Raw genomic sequence first — 25,017 nt, forward strand, 5'->3', positions numbered from 1 at the left:
GAAAAACATTACGCTAATGACCAACACCATAAATGCATTTTTATTTTAAAAAAATAAACTGTTTACTTTTTAATGTGGATCGACGGCTTTTCTGTTTTTTTCAATGAAGAAAACAGGTTTAGAATTTTAAGCATGATTTTAAAAACAAACCGGCAAAACAAGATACCACTGTAAGTTTGTTGAATCTTCAAGACTTGATCAATTTTTGCCTGAAATTAATTGGAAAGTCTACTTCAATCTAATTTAGAATTTAAAAACCTTAATTTCACTTGCATAATTCTTGCCACGCTAGCTTGAACATTATATTACTCCAGCCCAACATGTTTTGTACTTATCTTTTGACTGCGGTTGCTACAATTATTTTTATTAACAGCAGAAAAGGCTCCAGTGGCTGGCTTGTTTGAGCAGAAGGCAACTGGCAGTGGCTTTGAGCAGCAGCAGGCGGTGAAGGTGGTTTACTACAGAGCACTCTACCCGTTTGATGCCCGGAGCCATGACGAGATCAGTATAACGCCCGGTGACGTCATCATGGTAAAAAGCTTTCCCAAAACCCAGATACTTCTGTGATAAAATGATCTATCACTAAATCATGATAAAATTAGGCACAGTTAATACTCAAAGAGCATTGTGATAACTTTCTTTTTAGTAGTTGGATTATTTTTGTAATAATAGTAAGATACTGATTATTATTATTAACGTTGCATAAAATAATTACAATACTACAGTCCTCTTTCCTAACTTAAAAAAAGTTAATTCTTCTCCAAATCAAATGCAGGGTGTTTTAAAACATTTTATATCCTTTGAGATATAAATATCACAGAAAGTACATGACTAAGGCAAATAAAATTAAAACTGAATAAGAAATTGACAAGCATGTGGATTATGTAAACGATTTTACAAATGTTCCATATACGCACTGCTTAAATCAAGGCGTACGTCTAGCCTGTAATCCAGTTCCTGCCAAACGTTTTTTGGGGTTGCAGTATCCAGCAGATTCATATTTTTTTCTTTTTATACACAAATCATCTGCTTGTGAGTTAGTCCAGGGAAATAAGTATATTATTCTAATTAATTATTTATATTCAAAGGATATCACATTTGTTCAAACACCCTCTTTATATCTGGTGTGCTTGTGTATGAGCGTGTAACCTTTTGCTTTCTTCTCTGCTGTGCAAACTGAAGGTGAAGGGGGAATGGGTAAGTGCACGGCCTCTTCCAGCTCGGTGTTGCGACCCTTGTGTCAACTCATTATTCTCACTCATGTTCATTCACCTGTCATTTTTATGTTTCACAAAGATTTTTAAGTTGTTGTATTAACTAAAACAAAATCGATGTTTGTAAATAAATAGTACAATGATTCATAAATTATCTGTTTATGATAAAATATGTTCCATTAGATTTTAATGATCTATCAATTGTAAATATTGTCATTGCACTCAAAGGTGCAGACAGTAAAATGCAGGTTACACCCAATCAAAAATCTCTAGCCATATGTTATGATTACAAATTTGTGTAAGGGAATTCATTTTTAGAAGTTAAGGGAAATTATAAATCATGATTGCATATATATTTACATACCATTCCACATCCTAGACATTATTTTATTCCGAAGCATGCACTTTGGCAAATATTCATGAACATGATGGTATGCTTTACTTTTGTCACCAGCACAATCTGCTGCACTTAAATGGCATTGTTGATTTAAAAAAGACCTTTAAAATTATTCTAGTGATTACATATCACGCATTGAAAATTGTACTATTAATCCAAGTGTACAAGCTTATACACAGTCACTGTACAGCTTTGCATTTCATGCACATTTAAGAGTCTCTTGTGTCTTTATAGGTGGATGAGTCTCAGACAGGAGAGCCTGGTTGGCTTGGCGGAGAACTCAGGGGTCGAACTGGGTGGTTTCCTGCCAATTACGCCGAGCGGATACCGGACAGCGAAGCACCCGTCAGCCTGCGGACAGCAGTTTCTTCCATGCCAACTTCTGTACATCAACCAGACAGCACGCCACCGCCTGCACCTGGGCAGGGCTCTTCATCAACGTCGTCTGGCAATAGTAACTGGGCCGACTTCAGCACCACGTGAGGATTACATTTTACGATTTGCTACCCATGCATTTATAGCCACAGAGTCTGGTATGAGACCCCACAGGGTTTCTCCAGCTTTAAGTTGAAGTCAAGCTACACGTTTTATTTTCAATCCGTTCTTTGTGCCCACACTAGTTTACTTGATTTCTGGGGGCGTTATAATGCATTTAAAGCATATCACTCCATTCAGGGGCCTTATATAGACTTTTAATGCCTTCTGCTGTCAACTCAGATTGATATGTAATGTGACTTGACTACCGTACTTAATATTCTGCTATCAATGATAAGTTCAAGTCTTCTCAAATGAATAGAAGTTGAGGTAAAATAAACAATGAAAAGGTTATTTAGAGATGGGTGTTTTCCTCTTTATTGGCATCAAAGATTTGTTTTTTCAATGGTCTGTTTGTACCATGGACCAGTTTGTCTGACAATATTTTTGAGACCCAGCCTAATAATATCAATATAAGAAAACAATAAGCCTTAATCCACTATGTAATCACTAGACCACTGGGGATGTAGATGACACAGGAAAATGCATTTGATTTTAGCTTATCACACTATTTTCACTCACAGTACTAGAGATGAATGTTATAGAATGAAGAAAACAGAAATAAATAAATAAACAAGCACGACGAGTGAAGCAACTTTTTGGTCTATCTGGTGATGAGCCCAACTTTGAAGTACATTAAATGAATAAATTGTAAATTTAATTTTCAATGTGGTACCAAGAGTAAAATTGTGGGATGATGAGATAAAATCTCATCCCTTGTCCTGTGTCATCCACAGCCCTAGTTTTCCAGTGTTTAGGAATCAGAGCTCTTACGGCTGCTATCCCGGTTCGGTTCCCTTTGCATCCAATGTTGTGCAAATGTGGTCAGGAATATTTTTCGACTTATCAATCTTTGCTCAAATATGGAATCATATTACGTGTAATGCGCTTGCAAACTTCGAGCTATTTTGGTGGCTAATAAAAATGTGCGTTATATATGGTATAAGCAACAAATAAGGCATTTTTTCCCCTAAAATAAGGTAACTTTTATATATTTCTATGCTGCCCGGTACTGGTCCGTGGCCTGGTTGTTGATTATCACTGGGTAAATGTAGATGTAAACTCTATGCACACTTTATCCAATGCATTGTATGGCAATGTTGATGTTTGTGGTGAACAATTGCAGCTGGCCATCAAACGCTAGCAGCCAGATGGACAACGAGGGTTGGGACGCATGGCCTACATCCTCGACCGCTCAGAATCCGTCCCTCAGTGTCCCGTCGGCTCAGCTGCGGCAGCGATCTGCATTCACACCTGCCACAATGACCACAGGCTCCTCGCCCTCTCCCGTACTAGGCCAGGGTGAAAAAGTTGAGGGTCTCCAAGCTCAGGCCTTGTACCCTTGGAGAGCCAAGAAGGACAACCACCTTAACTTTAACAAAAACGAGGTCATCATCCTAATTTTTCGTCATTTGACACATAGGATTTTCTAGATGGAATTATTTCCATATTATTCTTTTGTTGCATTAATTTTTCTTCTATTCCTCGTACACTTTAAATATATGTGTCGTTCCCACTCTTAGTAGTCACGTGCCATATCTGCAGTCAATTCTCCTTATTGTGTCACAGATTATAACAGTGCTGGAGCAGCAGGACATGTGGTGGCTGGGAGAGCTCCAGTCCGGACAAAGGGGATGGTTCCCCAAAAGCTACGTTAAACTCATCTCTGCCAATATGACACCGCCACTTGCGCTACCTGTGGTGGGTCCAATGGTTGCACCGGCCCAGGTCGTTTGCTCAGCACGAGGCAAGAACACAAGGTATAGTTCTTCTCTTTTGAAATGCGGTTTGCTTTAAACTATAAATGGGTTTACTCAATTGGAGTAGAACAGTTATGTTTCATTAGAGGTATCCATGGAGAACGCCACTCTTATTTTTTAGTGCCCATTTTATTTCGGGCTTCACACAAGAAAGCTGGATTTGGGATTCAAACACTTCATAATGAACATGTTCTCCACTTTTATCCCCTCCATATTTTAACTGTGACCTAGTTGATGATATAGAATAAGCATAACGAATGATTTTATATACTGCTTATCCCCTTTCTTTTTTTTTGTTTTTTTTTTTTGTTATGCCAGTATTGACTATGATGCACTGCATAACCATCACTTTGTATAGATTCAATTACAATTACAAACAAGTGGCACAAATGCGAGTGGCTTGCATACTGGATCTAAAAGCATAAAACACGTGCGGAACAAACCCTTACCAAATTTCAATATTGCAAAATGAAAATATTGACATTTGCCTTTCCAGGGACAAAACAATTTGTTAGTTTTACAAATAAAGTTTGTATCTCTTTCTTCACCCTCAAGTGAATGCGTGTTGTCAGAAAGCTCCCCCAATGGAAAACGCCCCTCACCCATCCCATGCAAGCCGTCAGAATCAGGAGATGGTAATCATCACACAAAACCTTTCCTTTTACTACATTCAGTAATTGTTCACGCATGCAACTCACAGATGCATCCTTTTTTATGTGTTTGCGCAGAGTATGTGGCCATGTACACCTACGAGAGCAGTGAGCAGGGCGACCTTAGCTTCCAGCAAGGAGACGTAGTAATGGTGACCAGGAAGGAGGGTGACTGGTGGACTGGCACTGTAGCAGGCAAGACCGGGGTCTTCCCCTCCAACTATGTCAAACCGCGAGATGCCTCATCGGAGGTGAGATTCCCCAGGAATAGGCTGCCGCATGGAATTCTATATATTTTTGATTCAGCATGTAGCTCAGTACTTTAATGATTTATCATTCTTCAGTCTTTAGGACCTGCAGGAAAAACTGGAAGCTTGGGAAAGAAACCAGGTATTTTATTCACCCTTGTTTTCTTGAACACTTGATGCAGTTTTCCAAGTATGAAAACTGGAATGATTCAACTTTCTTTCCTTGCTATTCATCAGAGATTGCACAAGTGATCGCCCCCTACAGCGCAACGGGAGCGGAGCAGCTGACATTAGCACCAGGGCAGTTGATCCTTATTAGGAAGAAGAACCCAGGTGGCTGGTGGGAAGGCGAGCTTCAGGTACTAAGACAACCATTATGAGATGAACTAGTAACAGTAAAACAGGCTAACATTTAGAGGACTTAACATGCTAGCTGCATGTCACTACACTCAAAGTCAGTCTTTTTTTGTTCCCACTGGAGCTCATGTATAATGAATTCGCATGGGTTATTTATTCCTATTTGCTGTGTTGTGAGTTTCATTTTCCAGTGTTGATGTGTTTCAGTAAATGGCACCCAAGCCTTGTGTTTGCGCAACCTTTCCAGTTAGGTTGTGTAGACGTGCATAATATTTGCTAGGCGTCAAACAACTCTGATGAAACAAAGTTATGAGATAAACATAGGTATTTGATTTTATGCCTCACGTATTGCGCTATGATTGGTCAAGGCCCGAGGTAAAAAGCGGCAAATCGGATGGTTTCCAGCCAATTACGTCAAGCTGCTCAGCCCCAGCACCAGCAAGACAACGCCAACTGATCCCATGCCACCAAAGCTTGTCCCTGCCAACTCGGGTAAACACTTTCAATCCACATTCTCTCATGAACATGGGAGGCAACTAATTAATGACAAAAAGTTTTTAAGAAATGTACATGCGACTTACTCTCACTTTTGGTGTTTGGGGCGTTAGCCGTGTGTCAGGTGATTGGCATGTACGACTACGTGGCGCAAAATGACGATGAGCTGGCCTTCCAGAAGGGCCAAGTGATCACCGTGCTTAACAAGGACGACTGTGATTGGTGGAAAGGCGAGCTAAACGGCCGAGAGGGTCTCTTTCCTAGCAATTATGTCAAGCTCACAACAGACACAGATCCCAGCACCCAGTGTGAGTACATACGCACGCACAAAAACGTACTGAATCAAAACATCCTTGCAGTGTGTCGTTTTAACACATGCACGTCCACTTACACGCACTATCTATGCCTCAAAAGCACACAAATATATACACACACACACACACACCTCAGATTGTGGTGTGGAGACGCTTTTCCTCCCAGTCACCGTGTCACTTTGGCGTCCTTTGGGCCTCTTTGGTAACCTCCCCAGTTTAGTCACACACCACCGCTGGATGGTGTTTGTGTGCCCATATGCCTTCATTTTATGTGTGTGTTTATGCATGTGAAAGCTTATTAGTGTTCGGTGATTGCTCTGTTCCCGCATGCCTCCCCCTTCCCTCACACACATATTGCCCAACCCACTTTCAGCATGATCCATCCTAGATGTAGAAGATAATAGACTGAACATGTGGCCTTCATGTGCACAAGAACATTTAAATGAATGTGCTTAAAAATAAAAATGTAGACATGTGAATAGTTATAGTTTGAAATTCATTGTGAAAGTAATTTAAACAATTGCCATGATTAAATCTTTTGTTAATTTGCAAAAGTTTTGCAACTGCCCTAAATGTTCCTTTTTAAGATTAATGGGAAAAGAAATCTATGTATATTAATTTGTGAACTCCGTTTTGGGAAAAAGACACGTTGACATTGCAAATAAAAAATAAAAATGTTGGTGGATCATGTTAAAGATTACAGATTAATTAAACTGAATAAACACAGGTACAAGTCAACATAGTCTTTGTGGTTTTCCACCAAAAAAGAACATCTTTGACGTGGTAAATCATGAAATGCAAAGTTATCCTATGGGTGTTATTCTCTTCTTCTCTTCTTTCAGTCTAAAACAAAATAATTCACTTTTATTCCAAAATTTCATTTTTAATAATAATCTATTGATTATTGATCCATGTTTTTAATACAAAGAAGTTTTTCTTAAAAGCTTAACATGTGTATTAATCATACAAAATAATACAAAGAATAATTCTACTTAAAATGTCTACATTTAAGAATGAATTTAAAAGTATTCAAATAAGAACGACCTAATTTTGTAAATTTTCAAAAACGTGTAACTGTGATCATAAATAATATATTGATAAATCCTGGTTAACATTCCAATTACTAAAGAAAAGGTATAATGTTAAAATTGCCAATCTTTAAATAAATTGTGAATTACAGATGTTGGTAATATGAAAACATGATCGCTTTTTTTAAAGTATTCAATATTAAGTCATTTGTATTTCACTACAATAGGGGTGTCTAAACCTTTCAGAATGGGGGCTAGATTTTGTAGGCTATTCAGTCTGGCATTATTTGATAAATTCACTCTCCTTAAAATGTTTGCAGTGTTTGGTGATCAGTGTCGCTACCTCGTAGCTTGTGTTTGTACCATTTTTATTTGACTCGCAGGGTCTTGTGAAAAAATCCCGGCTGTGCGGTTAAAACAGCTTAGAGTTGCATAACTCTTTCACAGCATTTTTTTCCAGTTTGCTTTTTGTAGTCCGCATGTGCCTCTGGCAGTGCCTCTTGATATTCTTTGAAAACAGCCACAGTCTCTTGGTAAATTAGGCAGACATAGTTGTTTTGGGACTTGGTGAAAAAAATCCTGGAAGAAGCGGCCCCAGCAGTCAACTTTTTTTATTTACATTTGCCTTGTCGGAAATGGGGTGGGATCAAATTGTCACAGAAAGCCAAGGGCAAGGTGGCTAGAGGGCTACTGCCATCTTTTTGATAATTTTTTTATTTATTTATTTTTGTCAGATTTATTTTATATTGCTCTCAACATTACTGGGTGGGCCACATATTATACATTTTTTGACAGAGCCCATGGGCCAGTAAAAATGTAATCATAGGCCAGACTATGGACATGGCCGGCACCAAACCAATAAAATGTATCGGTAATATGTTCTGCTACAAATACATGTTGTTAATTAAGATTAAAAAAAGTAAGAATTTTGACTGTATTCTTAATGACCAAAACACTCTGATGGTTGCTTTAAATCAGAAAGGGCCTGATGGGAAAAAAGAAGGAATTCATAAGGGGGTCTGGGTCAAAAATAAGTGTTCTTCTTGTGTGCTGTCGCCACATGTTCACCCACCTCGTAGCACCCAATTTGTCGTTGTTGTTGTTGTTTTTGTTTTTGTTATTTTCTGTTGATGTTGTTGTTGTCGTCCTCTCTCTAGGATCATATCATTCCCCAGATCCCCCCTCTCCTCAAAGCCCTCAAAGAGACCCACTAGGCCACGCCCACTAGGCCACTCAACCAATGGGACTGCAGCGAGCGGTCACATGACCCGGGAAATGGCGACCCTTCACCACCAATAGAAGCCTCACACAAGGACAGACAGATTGACTGACTGACAAACTGCATTGTTCAGCATCTGTCTGTCAGCGTGCGCGGGACTTGCTCGCCTCTCACCTTGTTTTTAGCGAGAGGAGAGGCGAGGCCTGCAGGAGAGAGGGAAATCAAGATGATTGGACTTGTTGACGTGTTTGGCCTGGACTGTATTCACACGCATGTGCGTGTTCGCCTCAGTTTTAGCGCGGTGGACAAGTGGATAGTGGGTCGTTTTGTGGCTTTACGGGAGATTTTGTCACTTTAGAAACACCTCAGCTCATCTCTCTCTGAAAGTATGAGAGCCACACTGAAATCAAATACAATGAGAGTTAAGTTGTATTTTGGAGGGAAAGTTCTTGAATAGTTGTTTCGGAAATCAATTTAAGTAAAATATCTTAAAACGTAAACATCAACGCACGCAATAGCTTATAAGAATATGTATTTGTTGCACCTTATATCAATACAAGAATATTTCTATTTATCTGAAATAGTTATGATGAAAAGTATGTCTTGCCCACAATGTCCCTTTAAATGCACTTACCGTAATTTTCCGGACTATAAGGTGCACCTAATAAACGCAAATTGGACAGATATCTGATATTGTTGCCTTTAATCCAGTTCTCCTTTGTATACGCATAAAATTGATATTGCATACTGGCAAAGTAACATATATGCGCTATTATTGATCAGTTGAAAGAGAATGCCAAATACTAAGCACTAGGCTGAACAGGCATTAGGCCTCTCATTATCACACTATTTTTAGTCACAGTACCATATACAAATGTCAGAAAATGGAGGGGGAAAAGTTATTTAAAATCAGTATGAAATTTTGATTCACTTTTTCCCAGCTCAAACAAAGCTTTGTAAGTGACAAACGTTGAATACATGCGGCCATGACTAAAATAATTTATTGACAATTTAAACATTAACACAATCCCAACATAAAATGTACAATATATTTTTGTCCTTCAAAGTATGATTCATCTTCAGATAAACCAAGGGGCTGTTTCCCCCTCGTGCTTTTTTGCATTAATTTACATCTTTTAGGATGACTTTCTGTTTTTTAACAAGGTACTATGACTAAAATTACTTTTATGATGAGATAAAAGCTTATGCCTGTTTTTCATCTCTAGTTGTCTAGTAAAAAAGGATAGGGCGCTCTCCCCGCCACCATCCAGGCTCGAATCCAATTGCATCCAATGTTTTGCAATTGACGTCAGTGACAAAATTTGACCGATCAATCAATGCACAAATACGGTACTTATTTGTTTTTTGTGAGACCATAGCCCTTACTTTAGTTCTACTTTCATGCGCCATATATATGAAAAATATGTCACAAATGTATTCGGTGTGCGCCTTATAATCCAGTGCAAAAAATACAGTACTCTAATGGTGTTCTCTAAATTCTAAACAACAACTTAAATCTCAATTTTTTTTCTCAGTGTGGTCCTAATCTTCATCCTGTCCATCCATGCTTTGGTACTTTTGCATTTTTTTTTCTACTTCTCCCCTCAGCAGTTCCCTTCACCTGTCAGTCAAACGTCTCCCAGACCACCCTCACTGCCAGCCCCCACGACTAACCCAAGCCCTCCCCACAGCTTCACAGAAAGACCCACTATCTGCTGGAAGATGCGTTCAATGTGTAACGTAACAGCCAAAGAGTCTTCCTCTTCTTTTTCCCCGCAAGAGGAAATAAAGTAGGGGAGGCAAGGAAAACACATGCACACACAAAAAGGACATGGTACAGAGTTGGGGGATTTTACCCTCACACACATCCAACAGGTTTTTCATGCATGGTCATTTTTAGCAATTTAATGATGTATTCTTATAGTTCTGTTCTTTTGTTTTCTGTTTACGTTTTTATTATGGGCTTCTCTGTTGCTATTACAATTAGACGGTTGGCAGTTCAATATGCATACACTTGCGCACACACGGTACTAATGAATCATTCCAGAAAGTTTTTTTTTCTTATTGCGTCATAATGAATACCAGGTATTTTCCATATAGTCTTTGCTGTACAGCAGGGGTGGTCAATTCGTATATTTTAATCAAAATTAGAAAAATCTGGCATCACAATAGCAATTAGAAATACAGCCACGCCCCTCAAAAACAATTACACAGATAATGGTTGTCATATCTACGTTTACTGAGTTTCAACTATGCAGTTTTATTCAGCTTATTTATTGACGCACACACACTAGTAGTAGCCTTTACAGCAGCACCACAAATTGGCCACTGACCTTTACTAAATTTTCTAGATTTTTGGTTTAGCTTTTATTCTAGATTTTCCGAATTTGATTCACGATTGAGACATGTTTTTAGTATCACTCTTTGAGTGAGAGACACTGTAATTTTACAAAACCTCTTAAAGCTCAAGACTTTAATTTGCACAGAAAACTCTTCTGCATGGCTAACATAGACATTAACAGAAAACACAACATGAAATTTAATTCTAAGAAAAGATGGCATTAGATTTTCAACTGTTCCTATAGCAACAGACTCGCTCTATAGTGTTTGCCATATTTTATTTGTAGTTGTTTATCCAGATGACAGTATTGTGATTTTTTTAAGTGTTTGCCCTCACACATGGAATTACTGATTTCTTAACCTTTTTAAAAAGATCCAAGACACACTTGGGTTGTTATTAGCCTGCCCGCATCCCACGTTGGCTCCCTATCTCATTGGTGACTCAAGATTTTATGAGCTATTTGAATGTCTTTAATCATGGCGTCTGAATTTTGAGGATCTTTAACGAGAAGAATGCAAGCAGGCTGCACTATTTGTGCACAAATGGAAATATGGCCTGAGTGAATGAATTAATTTTCTTTTTAATGCAAGAATGAAGTCGTGTGTAGAATGAATGTTAGCCTGACGCTAACTGTTCCTGCTTTGTGAGAGAGATGCTGAATCATATTGCATCCAGGAGATTAAATGCTCTGAGACACATGTACGTGCTTTTTACTTATACATACACAATCAACCATTTAACAGATTGTGAATTACATAGTCAAATGTCAATTTTTTTACCTGCACTAAATAGCAACAATTATTTTAAAATTGATAAGCTTGGTGTAATTTTAAAAAACGTCTTTGGGAGTCAGTAAAACCCATGTTTGTTTTTAAAAAAAAAAAAAATTTATAGCAACTGAAAAGACAACCTTTTCTTAGAAAAAAAAAATACAATTATTTCTTTAAATTAGAATGCAAATTCAATTGCATTCTGGTTAATGCACACATGATGTGTGTTCAGCCATCAGGTATGTATCCATCTTCTTATTTTTTTTTTTTATTTCTTGAGCTTTCAAATTTTTCTTGATTTGGTCTTTGTGTTTTTAGGGTGCGCTGACTTGCACCTGCTGGACATGCTGAGTCCCATGGAGAGAAAACGTCAAGGCTACATCCACGAGCTCATCGTTACCGAGGAAAATTACGTCAATGATCTGCAGCTCGTCACTGAGGTAGAGGAAAAAATGTTTTAAGTTTAACGTTCTCTCACTTGTTCTGAAGTTAATATTTTTCGGGGGAGGACTGCATCAAAAAAGAACAATCATGATTGACTAAGCAATTGAAAAACATTTTCTGTCCGTATATTTTCTTTAATATTTAGCGACATTTCTTTTTAAAAGAAATATTCTTAAGAAATGGGCTTTCTTGCAATATAGTTATCATAAAATTTGAAATACTACATAAGCACATTTCATAAACACTATAGTATATGGCAGCAATGAACTTCACAAGTATTTGTAATTGTCAGTTGTACCCATTTCCTGTTTCCTATTCACCTGAACTAACCCACAATCTACCGTAATTTCCTGACTTGAAGCGGTACCCAATACATTTTTTAAATGTGAAACAATTTTGTACAAACATAATGCGCACCTGACTATAAGCCACATGTTGCATAAGTTTTTCACGGCCAGAAGTTTCTGGCGCTTTGACGCTATGTCAGTCCTTAGCTTGGCCTTTGCCATGATCTTTGATTTTTGCAATCCGGAGATGGAATAAGAGCTTGCTCTGTCCACTCCACGCATCGGCCCGGTATTGCTGTACCTCCGGGAACGGTGCATTCGCAATGATCGCAGCAAGGCTTTAGGGCTAGGACCTTAGCTTGGCCTTTTGGCTGAGAGTAAGTGTCCCGGCTCCTAGGCTTTGTAGCGTATTATGAACTGACCGATAACGGATAATGGATAATGAATAACGAAGATAGAACAATAACCCTTAAAAAACCCCTTTCAAACTTTTAACAACAAACACACACAAGGAAAAGGCACCGAGACACAGCAACACGAGTAACACCGGAAAATCACAGCAGCAACACATGTAGCATGCAACTAACAGAGCTGGTTAAAAAACACTGGTTAAAGTCAATGATCTGCACAGTAGAAACACTTTGGCCATCTGCTCTGTGTGTTCACCCATCCTTCAAGGATGTGTTCCAAATGGGATCACCCGCTTTTGTCTTTCCTGAAAGTCAAGTCTTATTTATTTGTATAGCCCTTAATCACAAAAATGTCTCAAAGGACTGCACAGAATTACAATTACACCATCGCCTGATTTTAAACCAACCAAGCTTTTTTTTCTCTTCATATATTGCTCCAGTCCTTTATGATGACGTTTCGGGTGTTGTAAAACTGATTCCTCAAAGCAAAGCTGAGGTGCAGAAGCTTTGTTTCATTTTTCATTGGCCAGCTTGATTGTTTTCAACTTGAAAAGCTGTTTTTCCTTTAGTATTTTCCATGATGAGGGTCAGTTTATGCAAATTTTGTTCATGTAAAAAGCGGGTTAGAGTTCGATAAAATACTGGTGGTTATGACGTATTTTGCATGATGAGGGTCAGTTTATGCAAATTTTGTTCATGTAAAAAGCGGGTTAGAGTTCGATAAAATACTGGTGGTTGTGACGTATTTTGCTTTCTTTGACACCATCTGTCTCACTCTTACCTTTTCTGCTCGAGCGCCTAATGCATACTTTAGCTGCATCTCTGCATAGGCCACAGGATTTAAATTGTGTCACAAAGGGTAGGGTTTATAGTATTGAAATTATGGTATAAGATACCGTATTTTCCGCACTATAAGGCGCACCTAAAAGTCTTTTTTTTTTTCAAAAGCTGACCATGCGCCTTATAACACAGTGCGCCTTATATATGGCTCAATATTAAATTCGCAAGGTCTCGCAACTACGAGAAACAGCCGCCGACTCCATTTTTCGCGCTGTGCATACTGGGAAATATTAAACGATTGGTAGTTGCCGGGGCTCGTGTTGTATTTGTTTACTAAGTGGCAAAATGGCTACCCCATTAAACTGCTTAATTCATATTCAACAAATACAGTATTTGTCTGAATCCAGGGTTATGACTGGTGAAGATGTAAAGCACAATTTACCTTAAACAAACGCAGAATTATTCAGAATGTCACGTTTGAGAGAGCGAGAGAGAGAGAGCGAGAGAGCGAGCGAGATTCTCTTTCATACGTGCATTTGTATAAAAAATGGCTCCTGTTAAGAGACACGCGTACAACGCCGAGTTTAAACTCAAAGCGATCAGTCACGCAGCACAACACGGCAATAGAGCGGCAGCGAGAGAGTTAAACTTAAATGAATCGATGGTACGGAAGTGGAGAAAGGATGAAGATAAGCTCCGCCAAGTAAGGAAAACTCAACAAAGTTTCCGTGGCAATAAAGCAAGATAGCCAGAGTTAGAGGAGACACTTGAACAGTGGGTTGTTCAACAAAGAGCGGCAAGCAGAAGTGTCAGTACGATAACTATACGTATGAAGGCAACAGCGCTGGCACAAAAACACCGGACGTGTTGGATGGCCCATTCACTGAGATATGGTCAATTCGAACACAGCAGAAGAAGAATTCGAGGGATTCGTCGATGAGGAGCTTATAGAGTGATCTTTGTTTTTCTTTTGTGTGTTTACGTTTTACATTTTACAGTTATTATGTTATTGCTTTGCACTCGTTGTTTTTGCACATTACGAGTGTCACTTTATTGCGATTGCACTAACGTTTCATTTAAAATAACAGTATCAGACGTTTTTTTCTTTGCGTGTTGACTAAATGGACAAAAAATAAAATGATATGTCGATGTTGTTCAAAGATGTTAAAGATGTGTCACGAAAATGCTTTACCTCAGAGAAAATAATAAAACGGCTGTTTATTTATTTTGGGAGTGAATGGAGTTGTGGAAAGCTTGTTTGTTAATAAAGTTTGACCTTTTTGAATGGTTTGTTGACATTCCCTTGAGCGTGGCAACATCTAGAGGTTGCATAAAGTAACTACATTCTCTACTGTAGTCAAGTCGTCACATTTATTTACCGTAAATAGCCCTTAATCCCCAAAATGTCTCGAAGGACTGCACAGGATTACAATTACAAAATTGCACAATTACCTGATCTTAAACCAGCATGCACTTATAGCGCCTTATAATGGGGTGCGTCTTATGTATGGCATAAGTTTTAAAATATATCATTCATTGAAGGTGCGCCTTATAACATGGTGCGCCATATAGTGCGGAAAATACGGTAATTGAAGAGAACGCAAAATTTGCATCAATGTCATGTTGCAGTTCAATAAAGGCAGTTCAGCAACACATGTCAACAGTCAATATTCCTCCATCCTCTGAAAGAATAGATTACATAATTGTATATACTCAAAATATGTGCCTGTTGATTTAGGTTTTCCACAAGCCTTTGCTGGAGTGCGAGTTACTGACTGAGAAAGAAGTGGCCATGATCTTTGTGAACTGGAAGGAACTCATCATGTGCAACATCAAGCTGCTCAAGTAAGATCACACACATGTCATCCGTACATCTACAGCAAGTTTGGCTTTTCGGGGGAAAAAATGATCCTCAAGAGCAACAACCAACAGGGCACTTAGGGTCAGAAAGAAGATGTCTGGCGACCGTATGCCAGTCAAGATGATCGGCGACATCTTGACCAATCAGCTTCCGCACATGCAGCCATACATCAGGTGATCATACTTACCTGTGGATCGATTGTGATATCCTGTGACTTTTTCTCATCCCCGATTGTGATCATACAGGTTTTGCTCTTGTCAACTGAATGGAGCCACGCTGATTCAACAAAAAACTGATGACAACCCTGAAATTAAAGACTTCCTAAAGGTAACATGAATTCATGAGTATTTCAGAGACAAAGACTAATATATTTTCTGTCTCAATCAAAAAATGCCAAGACGTTTTACCATTCTGTTTTATGTAAAATAGTATTGTGAGGGAAATTATTCTATATTTTACAATTGATTGAAGCAGTGTTTGTGTCTATCAGCGGTTAGCGATGGACCCTCGCTGCAAAGGGATGCCACTCTCCAGCTTTCTCCTCAAGCCCATGCAAAGAGTTACTCGCTACCCCCTCATTATCAAGAATGTACGTAGCATTTTTACACTTATCCATGTACATCCACGCACAGTGGCATCATTCAGTTCCTCTGCTTTCACGAACAGATCTTGGAAAACACACCAGAGTTACATCCGGACCACAACCACTTGAAAGCTGCAATTGAAAAAGCAGAGGAGTTGTGCTCGCAGGTTGTATAGATTCAGTGGGCAAATACATTGCATTGTCCCCTCAAAAGCTTTTAGAAGGACCTTTAAAAAGTATTATATTTTCACGACCATAAGGCGCACCGTGTTAAAAAGCACAGTCTCCATAACTGGTCCCATTTCTGTATTTGATACTACGCAGGGCGCACCACACTATAGGGCAAGGGAGCCTTCTGCTTGCGGCCGCGTTACAACAACACAGACAAGCATACAAGTGTGCGTATTTAAGAAAATAACAGCAGCAAAACGGAGTATTTTTGTCGTTTATTAAAGTATCGATTACAAAGTAAATTGTACGAATAAAATAACATTTTTTTAAAAAAGAGCGGGTGCGAAACAGTTTGGCACTCAATTTTTTTACTGGTAAACCGTAAAATTGCGGTCAAAATCCTCGTCCTCTGTTTCTGACTAGAACATCTTCGCTAAATCTCGATTTAAAGGTTCACTTTCTTCACTTTCAGAGTCACTTTCAGAAAGCTCGAGCAACGGTCCCGGCAGACACATTAGCCCAAGCGTCAGCAATCAATTATTTTCATTATAATTTGCTGGAAATTTCTGTGCCATTTTACTCTTGTCCGTTTGAAAAAATGACACTCTTATTTTGCTACATACGCTACTGTGTTAGCAGCTATCAGCATAGCGCTATATCTCCTGCCCGCTGCTAAACATCAGCTTGCACTACCCCAACGGAGCTTTATCGTCGACGGCGACTTTAATCGGGCATGTTTATTGACTGTACTCCCAAATCCTTTCAATTGTGGACTCCCAAATCTACTAATTGTGGACTGAGCAATTCGGAAAAACGCTGGACTGTGTAATGTAAGATCAAACATTCGGGAACTCTGTTTGACCCTCACAACCCCCCCCCACCCCCCACCCCTGCCGAGGACAACAAAGTCAGTTAGTACTTTGTTCCTTGTTTCTTTGTTTCCTTATCCTCACTGTAAATGTGGGACTGGAGTCGTCCAATTTCGTTGTCACAGCATATCCCATGTTGTAACAATGACAATAAAGGCATATTCTATTCTATTCTATTCTATGTGATGTCACGTGTCCTCTTGTGCTTGTGGGAAACTTGTGGCGAACATGGCAGAAGGCATAAAAGCCACTGGAGATTGCATACATGTTGCATTTAGTTGAAAATCTTAACTACCTCACGAAAATATTGTATTTCACCCATAAATGTTGTAAGTCTTGATTCAGCCAAGGCTCCAACGTGCGCCTTATGGTTATAAAAATACAGTACAAAAGAAAATATTGTGGGGGATTGTGTATAGTCCTGAAAAAAATCTGACCCTTTTTTTGTGTGTAAGGTGAACGAGGGCGTGAGAGAGAAAGAGAACTCAGATCGTCTGGAGTGGATCCAGGCACATGTTCAGTGTGAAGGCCTGTCCGAGGTACAACATAGCTTCTGAAGTTCTTAAAATGTTGGCTGTGAAAAATAAATAAACAGAATACACTTAGCAGTAGTGAAAAAACAACATTCATATTGTTGCAACAGCAATAAAAGTAACATCCGATTTACAACCCACTTACATCCACTCACACTTATGACCAAGATGCTCTTTTTTTTGTAATGATTTTTACATATCTGGCACCACAGTCCAGCTCCGCACAATTTTCGTACACAGCTGGCATCCCATCATCTCACTTCCACACAGCAGACTACCATAACACTCAGTCTAGATGAGTGTTTTTCAACCAGTGTGCCATGAGACCTTGTCTTGTGTACTGTAGAAAATTGCTCAATTTTATTTTGCAAAAAAGCATGCCATTGTTCTGTAGCTTTGCTTTCTACCACTGATCAGAAGGGTAACTAACATTCATCTTTATCAGTAGGTGGAATCAGATTACTAATTATCTGTTAATGAAGTAGTACAGGGAAACATTTTTTAACTTGTTTTGTAGGATGAAGCTAAGATTGCTCTGCAAAAAAACTAAAATTAAAGATCCTGCAACAACTTTTTCATTTTCTAGTAGGTCATTTTCACACATTTAAAGTCTAGTTTTTCTTCTTCTTCTTCTAGTTTTTGTTATTCCTGCAAAAAAAGCTGATTGAAACCTAGTAACACTTAAAAAAATCACGTTAAAACTGTAGTTAAATGGTAAATGGTCTGCATTTATATAGCGCTTTTCAAATCAATGAAGACCTCCCAAAGCGCTTTACAATGTGCTTCACACCCATTCACACACACACACTCACACACCAATAGGGAGTCAGCCATGCAAGGTGCCTACCTGCTTATTGGGGCGTTAGGGATTCAGTGTCTTGCCCAAGGACACTTCGACATATAACACGGAGGAGCCGGGAATCGACGTCTTGATCCCAAGACGAGCGCTCTACCTCCTGAGCTTATGCCGCCCAAGATTGCAGCACAATTATCAACCAAAATGAATAACCAGTATTACCTTCTGAGCCACATAGACCACAATGACTAAAAAACAGACTGACAATTTAGAAAACATGATTGTTTAAGCTTTAAAGCCCCAACGTGTAATGTTTGACCACTAGATGGCAGTGTGTTGTCTGTTACCAGCGAGGGCCAGTAATACACAGCACAGCGTGGCGAAAATATTCCAGACAAACACGGCGCCAAACCCAGTGGGTATCCACGGTGTAAAATAAATAAACAAGTCTCAACTTATATTTTTTATTTATAATAATTAACATTGGTATGACAGTTAATGTATTTTTGTCTGGTATTCAAATCAATATTTTTTTTAACTGGATGAAAGTTTTTTGTACCAATAGGAGGCACTAAATATTACACACTGTCCCTTTAAAAAAGGTGAAATTAGTGCAGGAATTAATTTTGAAATGTTTTCGACAGACCGTGTGCCTCGGTATTTTTCAACCAAAATAAAGGTGCCTTGGCCTATAAAAGGTTGAGAAACACTGGTCTGGATACAGACTCGACAACAGATGGCGCAATTGTAATGCATTTCGACTTGCGTCCAATCTAATTGACGACAGTTGGTCCCGGCCGTAAATCGGATGTTAGGCCTTGAAAATAGATTTAATGGTCCTTAAATAATAACCAAGACTTTTTAGAAATGAATGTGCACACACTGAAAATACCAAATTGAGGCAAATTTGCTCAAATGCCTTCTTACGGTGTTGCAGCAACTGGTATTCAACTCCGTCACCAATTGTTTGGGTCCTCGCAAGTTCCTCCACAGCGGCAAACTCTTCAAAGCCAAAAGCAGCAAAGAGCTCTTCGGCTTCCTTTTCAATGACTTTTTGCTGCTGACGCAGGTGATCCAACCTCGCAGAGGATTCCCACCACTGTCACCAGTTTACACGTCTCCCCCAAAATACTCGCGTGTCATCTGAAGACCACTTTCATGTTTGTCCCCCAGGTCACAAAACCTCTGGGCTCGTCTGGATCCGATAAAGTCTTCTCCTCCAAAACGCACCTGCAGTACCGCATGTACAAAACGGTGAGACCATATGTACACAGATCGTTACTTTTCAGTGTGTTGTTTAAATCAAAATCAATATTACAACATCAACTATTTGACAGAGATACATGTCTGTGTTTAGCATCAGTGAATGCCTAAAGCAGGCATGTTAAACTCACTTTGGCTCTGAGGCCAGATCCAGACTTTTTCAGGTGGGCTTAATCAGTAAAAAAATGTCAATGCTAAATATACAGGGATCAGAATTTTCCGCGGATCCGCTGTCGTTTGTGTTTTTTTTGTTTTACATACTGTTTTTTATGGATCCGGGCCGCGGGCCACATTTTTGACATGTCTGGCCTAAAGTATCTGTTCTCAGTCACATATTAAAGTAAATCACAAAAAAATCTGACGTGTTAGCAATGTGTTTGTTGAGAGGTTATGTATTTCAATTTGTTCTTTGTTAATGTTATGTTGTTTTTTTTAAATATTTTACTTTGGATCAACAAGGGGCACTGGGTAAACCTTTTTAATCTTTGACCACTTTGAATTAAAAACATTGACAGAACGGCTGGGCAAAGAATAAAAAAAAAAGATCTATTTCATTATGTATCCGATATCTCGACCATGCACTAGGAAAAAAGACATCCATTTTTTCACGTGTGTGAATAAATTTACATGCAGACATTTACAAAAACATGTTACGTTTAATTCAATATTTGTTATTTATTGACCATCTCTAATGTATTACACACTTTTCCAAGCACAACATTTGTTATGCACAAAAAATATGCAAAGGTGTTTTTTTCCATGATATATGATACATATCTTGATAACGTAAATGCATGATGAAAATCTAGCTAACACAGAAAAAGTACATTTAGAAAAATATTTATTTGAATGTTGGCGCAGAACACATTAATCCTTTTAAAACAACATGTTTTAACGGAGAGGGTAGCGGAATCGGACACACATTGGGATTCTTGTAGAACCAAAACAACAACATAATATTTGTAGTAGAGTGAACCCTCATTTATCTCAGGGGTTACGTTCCACAAAGTACCTGTGATAGGCGAAATCTGTGAAGTAGAAACCTTTAATGATTGTACTTCATTTACTTTTTAAAAAAAAATATATATATATACCGGCACTGCACTGTCAAATAATACTTTTAAACACCAATTTAAACTTTGAACAGAGACTGTTTAGCCAATCAGAATGCAGAACTAAAATAAAACCAGGTTTTCACATACTTTTTTGCTCTCTGTTTGGCGTGTCTGATTAAAAGGCTTGACAGGAAATATGTGGCCTGCTGGGTGTAGTTTGAAGCCAACATTGCCCTCTGGGGGCTAGGTGTTGCCATTGCATTCTTTCTTCCCTATGATTAACGGCAGCTGGCAATAGTTTGTAGGGCATTGTCCTATAAGGTGTCTTCGCCTCCTACAGGACGGGTGGATGCTACACTTAAACAGGCTACTATGAAATATTCATTAGCGCAAAGATTATCAATCAATCATGGGCATTTATTATGGGCCATGTCAAAAATTAAAGTAGCGTTTCCCAGTGGTCAATTGTAACAGGAAGAACTTAATGCGACTGGAAATTTATGCTACATATTATATTTACCCAATATCTTCATGGGGAGAGAGTTGTCTCAAAAATAATAACTCAATAGTGGTTCTGATTCAAAAATATTTTTTCGATTTGCTCAAGATTTATAAATCTTATGTCTTTATAAATGCACACGTACGATTGAAAATGTAATATGTAAATTGTGGAGCTGCAAAATACACGATTCACACTGGAGAAATTTAAAAATTGGCTTTAAAGTTCTTAAAAAGGCTTGAATTTGTCCATTTTAAAAACTGTTTGAATCCTGATATATGTGCGCTGCGCAGCCTATCTTCCTGAACGAAGTTCTGGTGAAACTGCCGACGGACCCATCGGGAGACGAACCCCTCTTCCACATCTCTCACATCGACAGAGTTTACACGCTCAGGGCCGAGAGCATCAACGAGCGGTAAATAATCACTAAACTTCGACTGGGTAGGCAGACCAAAAGTAAAGTCGATCTCATCATGTGTTTTTGTGTGTGTGCAGAACGGCGTGGGTCCAGAAAATCAAGGCGGCTTCTGAGCTCTTTATTGAAACGGAGAAGAAGAAGAGAGAAAAAGCTTATCTGGGTAGTTGTCATGGTTTGGAATGTAATGACGTCATAGTGCTTTCTTTTTACGTTGTGTGGTGATGCGCTTTTTTAGTGCGTTCACAGAGGGCGACGGGCATCGGCAGGTTGATGGTCAACATCGTGGAGGGAATCGAACTCAAGCCGTGCCGCTCACATGGTAATTAATTCATCAAATATTTTGTATTCTAATAAGCTTGCACGAGGAACACATTATAAAGCATTGACGGTTGAAACAATTTTAAAACGTTTTTCACCTTTTTAAACTCATTCAATGCCATACGTTTCTCTCAAATAGTGCAGGCCATTTTTTTCCATTATGACTAATTTTTGAAGGCCTACAGAAAATTTAGTTTTGTAGCTATATAGACATAAGACATATCAAAAGTTAGCTTCAACCCTCGACTTTTATTAGTTATTATATTTTTAACTGTAACCATTGTTTAGCAAACAACAGTTGAAGATTGCTGAGTTTCTTGAGAATACTCATTTTCAAGAAAACTTCTAAGAAAAGCAGCTTTTGTGAAAGGATGCATTTCAAGCAGAACTTTAAATTATGATATGTACCGTATTTTCCGCACTATAAGGCGCACCGGGTTATAGGGCGCACCCCGAAAAAATAGTTTTTGGTCCTATTTTTGACATACATAAGACGGACCGGATTATAAGGCGCTACAATGGGAACGTCGACAAAACAGTCAGATAGTTCAGTCCAACTTATTACCCCCTTAACATTCCCAAAGCTTGCAAAGACGCAAATACGTGTCGAGAACACGTGCGGATGCGGTGTCCGTAAGATGTCACTCAAATGCATCGTTCCATCATTCGGAAGGTTAAAGTCTTGGGATTCAATAAATGATAACCATTCCTTCGTATCTATTTTCTTTTTCGCTCACAACTTTACTGTGCATATGACAATAAACACTTGGAATTGAGTTGAATTTAAAAATAGACACTGCATTCCATCCATTATCTGCACCGCTTATCACAGAAACATCGAGTTCAGTCTGAAACAAGATACAGGGATAATATAGAAAGCCGGAGTAGCTCACCGAAGTCGTTGTGTTCATAATAATGTGCAGGCAATGTCCTTTTATATCCGTGAGGGTAGTAAATCCAGGAGAATACAATATTTACAAATACAGAATAGAAAAAAATGCTTTCTCTATGCCGTCAGCCACATGCTATACGCATACGTACGTTCGGCCAATTGCAGGCTTTGTTTCGCTGTTTAAGCCAATGGCAGCCTGTAAATTATAAAAAGGATCCGCCTCTTGACCTCCGAATAACTTTAGCCAATAGTGATCGTTTCAACTGATGATTGACACGTCTTTTTCGGCCAATTGCAGGCTTTGTTTGCCGTTTGAGCCAATGGCAGTCTGTAAATAATAAAAAGGATCCGCCTCTTGACCTCCGAATAACTTTAGCCAATAGTGATCGATTCAACTGATGATTGACACGTCTTTTTCGGCCAATTGCAGGCTTTGTTTGCCGTTTGAGCCAATGGCAGTCTGTAAATGATAAAAAGGATCCGCCTCTTGACCTCCGAATAACTTTAGCCAATAAAGATCAATTCAAATGATGATTGACACATTGGTTAGCCAATGAAACGCCGGTAAATAAATCCCAGCATCCACCGCGTACTACTTGGCGTTCGGGGGAAAATCGAGTCGGCGGCTGCAAGTTAGTTGGAAAACTTAATGTTGATCCATAAATAAGGCGCACTGTATTATAAGGCGCATGGTCAGCTTTTGAAAAAAATAAAGGCTTTTAGGTGCGCCTTATAGTGCGGAAAATACGGTACATTATAAAACAATGCTTCCCATAACAAAAGGGCACTTTGTTTGCAAAATAAGATGCATGAACTTTGCAGGAACATTTCAGCGTCAGTTTTTTCCAGTTATGTAATCACACGATTCTGGTCACCATGGCCATCGTGGACGTGTATGAACATCATGCTTCTCTGTCCAGAGGATGACGATAGGACTTGGTCATTTATTTTTTAAAAGAATAAGCTCTGTTGAGTAGTTAAGTACCTATTAGTATGTGTCTATATCTTGTGACTCTCAACACTGCTTCACTATGCCCATTCGCCATATGTGCTGCCTACACACTTATCTGCTGGAAAAAGTAAGCAACACTAGGAAGTTGGGTTTCCTTGACGTGTGGCCGAAGATCTGATCATAGCCCACCTTCTAATGCTGATTTATCATAATGAAATCATTTTCAGAGGCTTGACGATAACTAATAATCTGTGTCAAATCCTTTATAATATTTTTTTTAATTAAGAAACAACATATTTTTACGTTTTGGTACTTAGGGACAATGCTTCTGAAAACGGATTTATACATTGTCATTGAATGAGTTAAATTATTTCCTCAAGCTACCAAATACTACAAATCTTATCATGCCAGTCTAGTCAATTCATTTTTATGAGAACTACGAAAAGCACAATAAAATCGAGCAATGCCTACTTTTTGACGATGTTGATTGTTACTTATGGCGAATTAGTGCTATCTGCTGGACACTTTTAGTTACAGCAGGCTTAATGTGCGGTTTGTTCTTTAAGTGACATTGTCTAAAACCGTATGAAAATTCTCTTAATCCATTCTGAAAAATCATTTTCAATGTTTGTTTGCTCTGCATTTTCCTTATTTTTTAAATTGACTGCATTCAATATTTTCTTTTATTTGAATAATCTGTTTTAATTTGTTTTGATTCGTGGTCAAGAAAAATGGCGATTTCACATTTTAAAAGCAACTCCTTATACAAAATTTTTTTTCTTAAAATTGCATTTTAATGTTGATCGTATTCTTTTTGTAATGTGTTTTTAAATATTTTAAATCTGTATGCAAATGAACTTACGTGAAGAAATTCTATAGGCAGCAATACATTTTTTGATAAATCATTTTTATCTATTTTTGGGGTTTGTTTTTAAAAATTACATTCCAAATGTTGTTTGATTAAATTCCAATCTTTCATTCATTATTTTTATAATGTATTTTTGTTTGTCTTTAAAACGACATGATGTATTATGTATTAGAACCTCTTAGTGTCAATGAAAATAGGATTAATTTAAACAATAAGTAAAAATACATGACCTATCATGTAAACATGCATTTTTCAAACTACATGTCAGTAGAGAAACTTTCATTTGTTTTCATACCATGAGCCTCACCTAACGAGAACTAACATAACTGTCCGCCATCTTTCTGTTATGGGTATCCATAAAGCTCAAAAAGGCTCGGCAAAAAAGAAGTAAAATGCTTACTTTTGATCACTGTTATTTCTATTCTTCCTTGTGCTTTCTGCACTTGTTTTCTGTTGAATACATCATACGGTGACATCTAGTAGACAAATAATACACACTTTTCCTTGATTATTTTTTTTTTCATTAATTTTATCTTTTTTCATTTGTTGGTGCGATAGGTAAAAGCAATCCTTACTGTGAGGTCACCATGGGGTCGCAGTGCCACATCACCAAAACTCTGCAGGTAAGAAGATTATACTCTCATGTACATTGTCGGCAACTGTTCCGATCTTTTTTTTTTTTTTTTGCACC

The 25,017-nt window shown here is 38.4% G+C and overlaps 1 protein-coding gene and 1 pseudogene across 4 annotated transcripts in view; both read left to right on the forward strand.

Moving 5' to 3' along the window:
• itsn1 (intersectin 1 (SH3 domain protein)) overlaps positions 1 to 25,017 on the forward strand; it is a 41,433-nt gene that overhangs the window by 13,525 nt on the left and 2,891 nt on the right. For 2 of the 4 annotated variants that reach the window (XR_015852584.1, XM_088352082.1), the window contains exons 20-43: positions 374 to 531; positions 1,183 to 1,197; positions 1,846 to 2,090; positions 3,272 to 3,533; positions 3,715 to 3,905; positions 4,461 to 4,540; positions 4,634 to 4,806; positions 4,900 to 4,945; positions 5,041 to 5,162; positions 5,529 to 5,652; positions 5,769 to 5,963; positions 11,646 to 11,767; positions 14,987 to 15,093; positions 15,181 to 15,282; positions 15,355 to 15,436; positions 15,600 to 15,698; positions 15,776 to 15,859; positions 17,188 to 17,271; positions 18,999 to 19,130; positions 19,235 to 19,315; positions 21,172 to 21,293; positions 21,374 to 21,456; positions 21,532 to 21,615; positions 24,885 to 24,949. Coding sequence is in view for 3 of the 4 variants with exons in the window: in XM_088352082.1 (XP_088208208.1) it covers positions 374 to 531; positions 1,183 to 1,197; positions 1,846 to 2,090; positions 3,272 to 3,533; positions 3,715 to 3,905; positions 4,461 to 4,540; positions 4,634 to 4,806; positions 4,900 to 4,945; positions 5,041 to 5,162; positions 5,529 to 5,652; positions 5,769 to 5,963; positions 11,646 to 11,767; positions 14,987 to 15,093; positions 15,181 to 15,282; positions 15,355 to 15,436; positions 15,600 to 15,698; positions 15,776 to 15,859; positions 17,188 to 17,271; positions 18,999 to 19,130; positions 19,235 to 19,315; positions 21,172 to 21,293; positions 21,374 to 21,456; positions 21,532 to 21,615; positions 24,885 to 24,949 (2,858 nt within the window). In the remaining variant the exon portion in view is untranslated. The remainder of the gene's footprint in view (positions 1 to 373; positions 532 to 1,182; positions 1,198 to 1,845; positions 2,091 to 3,271; positions 3,534 to 3,714; positions 3,906 to 4,460; positions 4,541 to 4,633; positions 4,807 to 4,899; positions 4,946 to 5,040; positions 5,163 to 5,528; positions 5,653 to 5,768; positions 5,964 to 11,645; positions 11,768 to 14,986; positions 15,094 to 15,180; positions 15,283 to 15,354; positions 15,437 to 15,599; positions 15,699 to 15,775; positions 15,860 to 17,187; positions 17,272 to 18,998; positions 19,131 to 19,234; positions 19,316 to 21,171; positions 21,294 to 21,373; positions 21,457 to 21,531; positions 21,616 to 24,884; positions 24,950 to 25,017) is intronic. The other 2 variants (XM_088352083.1, XM_088352084.1) reach the window with 2 other exon arrangements.
• LOC148353898 (U2 spliceosomal RNA) lies at positions 12,262 to 12,381 on the forward strand (annotated as a pseudogene).

Source organism: Urocampus carinirostris, chromosome 13, assembly GCF_059441175.1.
Source record: "Urocampus carinirostris isolate Australia breed hairy pipefish chromosome 13, RoL_Ucar_1.0, whole genome shotgun sequence".
Taxonomy (NCBI): domain Eukaryota; kingdom Metazoa; phylum Chordata; class Actinopteri; order Syngnathiformes; family Syngnathidae; genus Urocampus; species Urocampus carinirostris.